This window comes from Lepidochelys kempii, chromosome 11 (assembly GCF_965140285.1).
Source record: "Lepidochelys kempii isolate rLepKem1 chromosome 11, rLepKem1.hap1, whole genome shotgun sequence".
Lineage (NCBI taxonomy): Eukaryota > Metazoa > Chordata > Testudines > Cheloniidae > Lepidochelys > Lepidochelys kempii.
In genome coordinates, this window is record NC_136390.1 from 1,183,741 (window position 1) to 1,195,597 (window position 11,857).

Here is an 11,857-nt window from a genome sequence, read left to right on the forward strand (position 1 = left end):
ATGAGTCCTGGTTTGGTGCTGGACCCAAGCCATGAGTCACCTGGAGCCTGGCAGGGTGAAATCTCAGGGTGGGAGGGTGTCACACCCACTCCTGTGGAGAGTCCAGTCACCCCCGGCTCTCCCGAGGGGGCGTGACACTCGGGGCTGGGCCAGGGCGAGATCCATCGGGGCTGAAGGGATGAGCTCTCCCACTGGCTGTTCCAGCAGCGCTCCCAGGTCTGGTTGTATTCCAGCTGACAGGACCTGCGCAGGCAGGACATCAGGCCCCCAGCTCACTCCCCCAGGGCAGCAGATGGGCCGTGGGGACGGCTGGGCCCACCTCACCTCAGGAGGAGGCCAGACTGGGCTAATGCTCACCAAAGAAGTCGGCGAAAGGATCTCGGCCCCCAAAGAACTCTCTGAAGACCTCGTCTGCGCCGCGGAAGGTGAAGGTGAAGCCCGGAGCTCCGGCACCACCCCGGGGATCCCCGGTCCCTGGGGGAAAAGCAGACACTGGCCATTACAAACCTGCCTTCCCAGGGAAGGAGAACAGGAGGTCATTGGGGGCTGGCAAGGCTGGAATCCCCAGAGCTCTGTAGCCAGACGGAAAGACCTTCACCCAGAACTGTGGCCTCTGGACACTATGGATCTCAGGATGCAATGCCTTCGGTGTCCGAGGCGGTTCCCATGGGGATCTCTGGTTGGGAGAGCTTCCCTGACCATACAAAGGGTCAGCCCAGCCCTTAACGCCCATGGGGAGAATCTCCCAGGGGGTCTGGAGCCATCCGCCCTGCCCCCACACTCCGCTGTCTGAGCACCAGTGTCTCCGAGGAGGCTGGTGGGGCTGGGCCCAGCTCCAGGAAGAATTAAGTGACTCCACTAAATTCGCACCAGGTAAGGGAGAGCTCAGATTTTTTCTGTGTGCCCCACTAAAATGGTAGCTGCAGTCTCAGGACCATGCTGTACCTCGGGAGGCTTTTTCAGAGGAATGGCTGGGGCAGGGCACCAAGAGTGCTGTGACGAGGTGGGACTGTTCTTAATGTTTCCTCTGAATATTGTAGGGGTGCCTCAGTTTCCCCTAGGCATTTCTTAAGTCTCTAGGGGGTGGGATAAGGGGGTGTAATTGTTGCAGAGCAAAGGGCCTGGGTATATAAATGGCTGACACTCTGTCTCCTGGCAACTGATGGCCTGGGCCGTTCCCTCTGCAAGATGAGAGCTAAAGGGTTGGAGAACAAAGGAATCCGGTGCCCAGGAAAGGGACAAAGCCCAGAGGAGGAGGGGCTGGAGTGGGAGTCAGTTTGGGGCTGCCTGGGGACATGGAGTGAAGGGCAGACGGGCTTGTCTGGCTCACTGCCCCCTAAAATGGACCCAGCTGAGGGGTCCTGTTCTCTGTACCTACAAACTCTGTTTTAGACCATGTTCCTGTCGTCTAATAAACCTTCTGTTTTACTGGCTGGCTGAGAGTCCCGTCTGACTGCGGAGCTGGGGGGCAGGACCCTCTGGCTTCCCCAGGACCCTGCCTGGGCGGACTCGCTGTGGGAAGCGCACAGAGGGGCAGAGGAGGCTGAATGCTCCGAGGTCAGACCCAGGAAGGTGGAAGCCGGGTGAGCTGTGTGTCCTGCAGACAGGCTGCTCCCCGAGAGGAGACTTCCCCAGAGTCCTGCCTGGCTTCATAGGGAGCAGTTCCAGAGCATTGCCCGGGGACTCCGTGACAGGTGCTTCATGCCGAACCAGGAAGGAGGCCCCCTAAGCCAGGGCGTGCATACAGACCCCGGGCTGGAGAACCGCACCCACGGATAGACCAGTCCCTTGGAATCCAGTGCTGGTCCGCGGGAAAGGCCACTTCTCTTGAGTGGGTCACTCACCTGCCCCCGTGAGCCCGTCCTTGCCGTAGCGGTCGTAGAGGTCGCGCTTGCTCTCTGGAAAGAAGAAGGAGCAAGAGGTCACCCAGCCCATCTTCAGCCAAGTGCGGGTCTCATTGCAGACACAGTGGCCCTTTCACCAGGCTGACCCTCAGCCCCAGCAAAGGGCCAGAGGGTGCCTGCCCGCAAATGGGGAAGCAGCCAGAGGAACAGACATGGGACTGCCACAGGCTTGCCTGGGCCAGTGCCTATGTCAGGGCTCCCTGCCCATCTAGTAAGGGACGGGAGAGCAGGTTTCCAGAGGATCCCCAGGGGGCTGCAGAAACAGTGATCAGTTCTCAACTTCACCTGGGGAGGGCCTGCTCCTCTGACCTGTGTGACCCCGGAGTCCGCGGCTTGGGACAGCGAGGCAGCCTTGGCATCAAGGGAGCCATGCAGGCCTGTAAGGCGGTGAGCGCACCAGGCAGAACCCAGACTGGCAGCGGAGGGAACCGGTGAACACACCAAGCAGAACCCAGACTGGCAGAGGAGGTGTGACGAAGTGGGACTGTTCTTAATATTTCCTCTGAATACTGTAGGGGTGCCTCAGTTTCCCCTAGGCATTTCTTAAGTCTCTGGGGGGTGGAATAAGTGGGTGTAATTGTTGCAGAGCAAAGGGCCAGGGTACATAAATGGCCAATGCTCTGTCTCCTGGCAACTGATGGCCTGGCTCTTCCCCCCTGCAAGGTGAGAGCTAAAGGGTTGGAGAACAAAGGAATCCGGTGACCTCCTGGCCCGGGAAAGGGACAAAGCCCAGAGGAGGAGTGGCTGGAGAGTTTCAGTTTGGGGCTGGGGACATGGAGTGAAGTGCAGACAGGGTTGTCTGGCTCACTGCCCCCCAAAATGGACCCCGCTGAGGAGTCCTGTTCTCTGTACCTACAAGCTCTGTGTTAGACTGTCTAATAAACCTTCTGTTTTGCTGGCTGGCTGAGAGTCCCATCTGACTGCGAAGTTGGGGTGCAGGACCCTCTGGCTTTCCCAGGACCCCGCCTGGGTGAACTCATGGTGGAAAGCGCACGGAGGGGCAGAGGATGCTGAATGCTCCGAGGTCAGACCCAGGAAGGTGGAAGCCGGGTGAGCTGTGTGTCCTGGGGACAGTCTGCTCACAGAAAGGCGACTACCCCAGAGTCCTGCCTGGCTTCATAGGGAGCAGTTCCAGAGCATCGCCCGGGGACGCCGGGACAGGAGGGAGCTGACAGGCTGTTGGGTGAGCAAAAGGCGGGACAGTTTGGGTAGTGTCAGGTACCAGCCAGGGATGAGGCTGGGCTGTGGAACAGACGGGCTGGTGATGCTGAGAGAAGATGGCAGCACACACGGGCATGACCGACACGGGAAAACCCACAGGTACACGCTGCCACCCCGCAGGACTGTAGAACGAGACCAGTCTCCCAGCCCCGGTGCTCGGTGCGTGCGGGGAAGTTAAATGTCCCGATCTCTGCCGGGGAATGAAATCACCAAACAGCCAAATGACGCTGGCGTTCCTGTCCTTGCAGACCACCTCCTGCCCAGAACATGGCGACTCCCGCCCGGGCCTGCTTTGGAGAGCTCCAGGGCAAACCCCAGGGGACTCGGAGCTGCACAATAGGAACCATCCGGGGACTGGGCTATGTCTGCACTGAAACTGCTGCCCCACGTCAGTGCAGACACGGCGGGGGGCTCCCTTCGCAGTCGCTAACCCACCGCCCCGGAGGCGACAGCAAGGTTGACGGAAGAACTTCCATCGGCCAGCGCTGGCAACCGGAGGGTGAGCTCGGCACAGCGACGTCTCTCCGGGGGGTGGATTTTTCACACGCTGACCTCAGTTTTCAGTGGAGACCAGCCTGGGGATCCTGAAGAAGGGTTAATGGGGCTTCATCCTAGCTCAGCCCAAAGACAGCTAACGAGGGACTTGCCCAAAGCCGGCAGCTATGGGGAGGGTGCGGCTGCTGGGAAGGGACAGGGATTTAGGGTGTGCCAGGGCTGTGACTAGGGCACAAGGGGAGAAGATGGAGGCTGACTATCCGGAAGCAGCTCCTGTCTGAGGGAGGGGCTGGGCTCTGGAACTGTCCCCAGGGCGAGGGGTGGGAGCCCCCACCTTTGGGGCATTACATGTGGGCATGTTCAGAGGGGAGCAATCCTGCACCTCAGGGGTCATCACAGGGCTCCAGGCTCCCAGCCCCTGCTCAGCATGGGATCAGGGGCACCACAGTAGCCAGACGGATTCCTGCATGGGACTCCTGGGCCGGGGGCAGAGAGGAGGCAGGAGGCATTGCTCCACCAGGCTTCCCTTCTACCGTCCCAGCCTGGCAAACGGCACCTTGCCCCGTCCTAGGGGCGGCAGCTACGCAGGAGAGGTGATGGCAGAGGGAGAGCCACGGGACGCCTGAGGGCCCAGCTGGAGCAGCGGGCGACGGTAGATTACGGAGTCTCTGTTGAGTGCCTGTGTTGAAATGTTGGCAGCCTGGCGCAGGAGCTTGGCGGGCCCAGGGCAGCCCGTTGTGCTGCATTCCAGGCAGCTGCCCCGCCGGGGCCAGGCAGTGGACACCTCACTGAAGGGCCACCACTGACAGCTGTCAAGCTGCCTGGAATCGCCTCGGACTGACTGGTCCACACCCACAGCCTGGGTCGGCCCAGCGAGATGGAGTTAAGCCAGTCTCAGCCCCGGCGTAGGATCAACGGTAGAACGATTCCATTGACCCAGCTCCCGCCCCTCGGGGGACGGGTGTGGATTTACACAGCGATGGGAAACCCCCTTCTGTGGCGATAGCAAGTGTCCATGCTACAGCCATTTCGCTGCGGCATTTATAGGGGGGAGCTGGCCGAGCCCCCCAGGACAATGGCCTTTCTACACAGAGGCCGCAAAGGGAGGGCAAGCCTGCCTGGTGGAGCTGGATCTTCCCAGCCTGTGCACACGGTGCAGAGCCCCGGGCCCGCTGTGGGTGCGGGGTCTGGCTCTGTGCAGGGGGTTCACCCCAGGAGCAAAGGGCTTGGGGAGAGAGCGGGGACGCTGTCCAGCCGGAAACGCTGATGAACCTCAGATTAGCTCAGCCCGGGGCAGCGGGTGTCTCACGGCTTTCGTAGTTTTTAGGGATCTGTGACTCTCGAAGGCTCTAAGGCTGATGTCACTGGAGTTAGGAACCTCGCCTGCACCGTCTGGGTTCTTTGCTTTCTTGCCACGTTGTCCCCAAGGGGGCTGAATGGGAAGGCAAGAGTGCCCGCAGCCCCCGTGGAGCTCGGCGGGAGGGCAAATGAGCACTGGGGGGTTCCGGAGGGCTCAGACATGGATTTTGAGGTCTAGGATGGCTGGACAGTGGTGGGAAGAAGCTGGATGAGAGGTCTGGGCCCTGGAGTGCGCCCTTTAGACCCATAGCTAGAACTAGTGACTAGACTCTCCCCAGGCCCTGCAGGCTTGGAAGCACCTGGCAGCCAGCGACTGGGGCGGCTGGTGAGAGGACAGCGGCACACTGGGCCACTGGGTAACACAGTTGTCCCGTCTACGGGTGAGACACACAGCGCTGGAAGCAACCCAGCGGGCAACAGAGAGAACAAACCCTTCTTCCAAGCGCAGCAAGAGGACGTGAGAGCCTGCTCTGACCCATGGCCACCCTGCCCTGTGCAGGGAGTGTGCCCCCACTGCCTGGACCCACACTGAGCCCGCAGGGAGGGGAGACGCCGGCCCTCACTGCCAGGACCCACACTGAGCCCGGAGGGAGGGGAGACGCCGGCCCCCACTGCCTGGACCCACACTGAGCCCGCAGGGAGGGGAGACGCCGGCCCCCACTGCCAGGACCCACACTGAGCCCGGAGGGAGGGGAGACGCCGGCCCCCACTGCCAGGACCCACACTGAGCCCGGAGGGAGGGGAGACGCCGGCCCCCACTGCCAGGACCCACACTGAGCCCGCAGGGAGGGGAGACGCCGGCCCCCTCTGCCAGGACCCACACTGAGCCCGGAGGAAGGGGAGACACCGGCCCCCTCTGCCAGGACCCACACTGAGCCCGCAGGGAGGGGAGACGCCAGCCCCCTCTGCCAGGACCCACACTGAGCCCGCAGGGAGGGGAGACGCCGGCCCCTTACTGTCCGACAGCACTTCGTAGGCCTCCGCGATCTCTTTGAACTTCCGCTCGGCGTGTTCCTTGTTCCCCGGGTTCTTATCCGGATGCCATTTCAGTGCCGCCTTCCTGTACCTGCACAGGTCCAGAGAGACAGCAGTAAGCAGTGATCCCTGAGTGTGCTGGTCACCAGGGGCTGCGCCCTGTCGAATCATCCCCTTGTCCCCTCCTTCCCCAAAGCTCTGCTCCACCAGAAAGCAGGGCTGGATCTTCCTAGAGAGCCGGGTTCAGCTCTGGAGATGCCCCGGCAAGCGCAGCAGTGCCCCGGTCCCTTAGGCTGCCCCACGTCTCCAGTCAGGCCTTGCCCAGCCTGATCCGTGCGTCCGGATCAACCCCATGGACGTCACCTCTGCTCCATTTGGACACGGGGGACGACTTTCTTCCTGCTGTGACTCCTCACGGGATCCAGAGCGGCTACCGAACACCCTTGCCCCACCCCCTGCGCCCCCCTGCCCCGAGGCCCCGCCCCTGCCCAGCCTCTTCTCTGAGGCCCCGCCTCCTGCTCACACCATTCGTCCTCCCTCCATCGCTCACCCTCCCCCACCCTCCACCACTTTAACAGGGCTGGGATTGGGAGTGGGTGAGGGCTCTGGAAGGAGGGGCAGGCTCCAGGATGGAGCCACAAATGAGGGGTTCAGGATGTGGGAGGGGGCTCTGGGCTGGGGAGGGGGTTGGGGTGCAGGCTCTGGGAGGGAGTTTGGGTGTGGGAGGGGGCTCAGGGCTGGGGCAGGGGGTTGGGGTGGGGGCTCTGGGAGGGAGTTTGGGTGTGGGAGGGGGCTCAGGGCTGGGGCAGGGGTTGGGGTGCGGGAGGGGGGTCAGGGCTGGGGTTGGGGTGTGGGAAGGGCCTCAGGGCTGGGGCAGGGGGTTCGGAGTGCAGGCTCTGGTCAGGCAGTGCTTACCTCAGCCAGCTCCCAGGAGCAGCTGATATGTCCAGTTCCTAGACGTAGGGGCAGCCAGGGGGCTCTGCGTGCTGCCTGCACCCGAGGGCACTGCCCCTGCAGCTTCCATTGGCCACAGTTCCCAGCCAATGGGAGCTGCAGAGCCGGCGCTCAGGGCGGGGGCAGCGCACAGAGCCTCCCTGGCCACCTCTGCACCTAGGGGCCACAGAGACATGCCACTGCTTCCAGGAGGTGTGTGGAGCTAGGGCAGGCAGGGAGCCTGCCTTAGCCCTGCTGCACCGCCAACCGGACTTTTAACGGCCCGGACAGCAGTGCTGGTCGGAGACACCAGGGTGCTTCCTGGCTCGGGGGGCAGGCAGTGTCTCCTGGCTATGACTCCCTGCTCTGGACATGTTTCCCGCCCTGGGGTTTGTTCGGACAAGCTGCCCTTTGATGGTGGTCGTGGGTTTTTCCCTGAAGTGCCAGGAGGGGCACAAGCACCCTTTAAGGCAGTAGTTCTCAAACTTCTTTGATTGCACCCCCCTTCTTTGTGTCTGTAGGTGTTTGTATCCCCCACCCCACCACATCAGTACATATACCGATAAACCAAATCAATATGCGATTCTCACTAACTATTAAAACCCGTAAGGCATTGGCTCAGACAGAGCCACTGAAGTAGAGAGTCATGGAAATGTTACTCCTGCTTAGGGGCATCACACTGTTGTCACTAGTGTGCTGGGGGCTTTTTGGAGCAGATCAATTCCCTCCTGGGCTGGGTGACTGAGACCAATCCGGAGGGTTCCCTTCTACCTGGAGCCGAGATTGGGCTTTGTTTTTGACGTAAGCTAGGGCAGAAAAGGCTGTTTCATATTAGCAGGTTGATGTGAAAGGAATTAAGAGATTCATTGCAGCTTCGGGTAACACTGGATACCCCGGCGATTGATGGCCAGAACTCACTTAGTGGGGTGGAAGCAAATATTGTCTTCAGTGATGGGTCACCTGACAAGGTTGTCAAACCCGGTCATATTGATCGAGAGTCAAATCCTCAAAACATTTCTGAAAGGAGCTATTGAGCCTGCGAGATGACGAGCCGTGATTGGTTTTACTGTTTCAAGTTCAAGCTCGTTCTCCTCCCAAAACTCTGCCAACACTGGAAACATTTCTGCCATCCCACCTTCCAGGCACTCCTTCCAGTGAGTACATTTCTTCAAGAAGTCGTCAATTTTATCATTTAATAGCAGAAGGTTCAAGGTGGCACCTTGAAGTGAAACATTCAGCTCCTCAGAAATGTCTGCTAAATATGCTAGGTTTGAAAGCCATTTGGAATCAGACAGAAGTTCTGCGTAAGGTGAGCCGGCATCAAGAAGGAACAAGTGGAGTTCATCTATCAGCTCAAATACACGCATCAGGATCTTTTCTCAAGGTAGCCCCCAGATTTCTCCTGTTCTGACCCCATCTCTACATAAACTTGAGAACAATCTCAAGTTCAGGGAACAAGACTTAACAAAGTTCACTATTTTGATTGCAGTTAGCAGAACACAATCAAGTTCTGGTTTGAGTGTCTTGGAAGCCAGAGTTTCCCTGCGTGTACATACTGCGTGAAAATAACATGCGGCACCAATCCCCAAACTTGCTTTTACTCCAACTTTTCCCCCCATAGCACGGGCCCCATCTGTACATACACCAACTCAGCATAACCACTCCAGTCCTTCTTCATGCATGAAGTTGTCAAGATTGCAAAATACTTCTTGTCCCATTGTCTCTCCTTGAAGAGAATTGCAAAATAATAAATCTTCTTACAGCTTCCTGTTGCAGCAGTAACTGACGTACACAAGCAGCTGAGCTGGATTAGAGATGCCTGTAGACCCATCGAGTTGTAAGGCGTATTTGGGGCTATGTTTAAACCATTCGATCAGCTGAACCTTCATGTCGTTAGCAATATCATCAGTGCGACATGCCACTGTATCATTGGACAACGGAAGGGCTAGAAGTGGAGTTGCAAATTTGTCACTGTGCATAATGCAACACATTGCTACTGCGACCGGAGAATGATGATTCGCCCACTGTGTGGGGCTTTTTTACATTTAACAATTAGGTAGGAAACTGTGGGAAGCCATTTGTGCTTTTTCTGGGGTTGGTTGGTTGTTCATAACATCCCATCAACCTTTAAGGTCTCATTCTTTCCGCTGGAAATGCATTGTTGGCTTATCGGCATGCGTGGCGTCTTTAGGCTGCAGATGCTGCTGCAGCTTTACGAGTTTTAAGCTATCTTGTGCAAGCTCTTCTGAGCACAGAACACACCGTGGGTGCGCCACATTTCCAATCAGCAAGTGGGGGAAGCCGTATTGTGTGTATTCCTCTCGGTATTTCCTCCACTTGACTTTATGCCATGTGTAGTGAGGCGGATTGGCCGCCCACAGACCCGGAGGGCAAGGGACCCCTCACTGAACCCTGGTGGGCGGAGCCACACCTCGCTCAACCCTCCCACCAGAAGTCAGTGGGCGGGACTAGAAGTATAAAAGGTGTGCCAGAGAACTCAGTTGGGAGGCAGCCGCCGGAGATGTCAGATGCCTCCTGTGAGCTCCTGAGCCGGGAGGCTGCTGCAGACAATGAGGGAGCCGAGGACTGGCCAGGGCCATTTACAGACCCTCTTCCCCAACGACTAGGATGACCCTCTCCCGAGGCAGCTACGCCCAGAGGGGGAGCTGGGAAGTGGCCCAGGGGTAGCCGACTCTGAGTCAGCATGTTACAGTCAGGATCCCCGTGACCCAGCGCCAGACCGCTCTCCCACTGCTAGGACTCTGGGCCAGGACGCAGTGGAGTGGGTGGGCCTGCATCCCCCCTGCCACTCCCAGCCGTGGGGGGCAGCCTCCCCCTCCCTTAGGCAAGACGCCTGCACTTGTCGGCCCCCCGCCAGATCTAGGGGGCCCGACTGTTTGCTGCCCAGCCTGTGGGCCAGCCTGAGCCAGAGACTCTTCACTGCCCCGCCCTGACCAGGGGCTGGACTCTGTAACCATGTTTGTCATTCGGCCCCGATCACAGACCTGCACCCACATCTCCCGACGCCCGCTGATTCCCCACGCTGGGCGACCCCTGGAGACACAGTGGGGTGGATTGGCCACCCACAGACTTGGAGAGAGAGGGGCCACTCCCCCAACGGACTACACGTCACAGCCTTATCTGTACCACGCTTCACTGTTTGTGTGGCTCGCTTCTCAATATCTCCCACCCGCAGCGGGGCTTCACTTGGATCTGTTTTGGCTTCTTTGTTTTTCACTTGAGCTAGTTTTTTTGTTTTGTTCTTTTCTGTTGCACGAATGAGCCAACGATCCATTGTAATAACAGCACAAGTAAAACTGTGCTTGTGGTCCATGCTTACAACGAAATGTGCACAGCACCTCACAGCAAACGGATTAACATACCGATGGCAACAACTTCGTATAATGCTGTGCAAGCTTAACAGAAATCCATCAAAACGCACAGGGCCTTCTAGAGTAGCATTTCTCAAACTGCGGGTCCCGACCCAAAAGGGGTCGCAACCCAATTGTAGGGGGGTCGCGGTATTGCCACCCTTACTTCTGCACAGCCTTCAGAGCTGAGCGGTGGGAGAGCGGCAGCTGCTGGCCAGGCACCCAACTCTGAAGGCAGCGCCCCGCCAGCCGCAGCGTAGAAGTCAGGGTGGCATGGAACATACAACTGTAGGAACACAGCCGCGAAACTGGCTCTTTACCCCCTGACCAACCTGCAAAAAATGTGTGATTTCTCCGCGATTTAAGTAGATGCCTGTTGATTGCTGTGAGCAAAATGTGCGCAGTAAGGGTTTGTTTGTTTTTTCCCTAAAGCTTCTCACACAAGCCAAAACAGCCCCCCAGTTTGAGAACCTCTGCTTTAAGGAATGACAATAACTCTGCCATGCTACGGCACCCCAGCAGGGACCAGGGATGGTTCGTGCTGGACACCACGGGAGGATCTGCCCAGGAAGGAGGGCCCTCTCCCCTCAAACACGTGTCAGTCTCCTCACGTGGCTTTCTACAACCCCGGGCCACGGTAATGATGGGATCTCAGGGCCCAGCGTGGCGGTGAGCGAATGGTGGCTAGGTGGAACCACAGCCCTGCTGCAGAGGGCCTTGCCTGCTCCCACTGACGGGTGTTTGGACCCTGATTTCAGGAGCAGCAGGCTCGAGGTCAAAGGCAGGGATCCCATGGTAACTCCAACTGCAGGGGGTCTGGTCACCTTTGCCCTCCCATCGCCCTCCCTGTCTCTATCACAGCTCAGTGGGGAAAGAGCAGCCCCTAACGGGATACCTAGGCACAGCACAGGGTACTACAGGGGAGCCAGCTCCCAGCCACTCCCACCCCACCACGTGTCCCGGCTCACACCACACACTGGCAGACACCCCCTCTCCACCTCCACCGCCCTCCTGGCCCTGCAGCCACCTCAGCATCGATTCCTAGATTCCAAGGCCCGTTGGGACCATCTAGTCTGAGCCCTGCAGGGCACAGGCCGAGAACTGCCCCCTTTCCCGACAGGGCGGCATGGTCCCTGTAGCGAAGACTGTATGTCCATGGTTCTGTTACGTGACAGTGGGACTCAGTGCTGCCTTCTTCCTTTGTGGGCCACAGAGCTCGCTAGACGCCCTAAGTCCAGAGCCCCTGGGGGACAGCGCGGGCAAGCACAGAGGAACGGTGCCATCGGGATGTGTAGGGATGGGGCTGCAGTTGCTCCAAGGAAGCGGGACTTACGCCTTCTTTATGTCGTCAGAGGAGGCGCTGCGGGGAATGCCCAGGGCTTCATAGTACTCCACCATGGTGGGTGGGGTCCTGTGCCGAGGCCAGCAGGGAATCTAGGGGGGAAAGGCAATGAATGGCACTGAGAAGAACGGCCAGCCTGCAGGTCCCAGAGTGAGCCACCTCCTCACTCAGACCTGCTGCAGCCCGTACCTCACGTTGAGCAGACGACCTCGGCCAGATCCCTCTGTTCTCTCTTACCCGCACCATCCTAACCGAGC

At 59.0% G+C, this 11,857-nt stretch overlaps 1 protein-coding gene across 1 annotated transcript; it reads right to left on the reverse strand.

Moving 5' to 3' along the window:
* Positions 1-346: 346 nt before the first annotated feature.
* LOC144929123 (dnaJ homolog subfamily B member 2-like) lies at positions 347-11,656 on the reverse strand. Its single transcript, XM_078847979.1, has 4 exons — positions 11,592-11,656; positions 5,936-6,045; positions 1,845-1,898; positions 347-474 (listed from the first exon to the last, which is right to left on the reverse strand). The coding sequence occupies exons 1-4, from the start codon at positions 11,654-11,656 to the stop codon at positions 347-349; spliced, it is 357 nt and encodes a 118-aa protein (XP_078704105.1).
* Between the last annotated feature and the right edge of the window lie 201 nt (positions 11,657-11,857).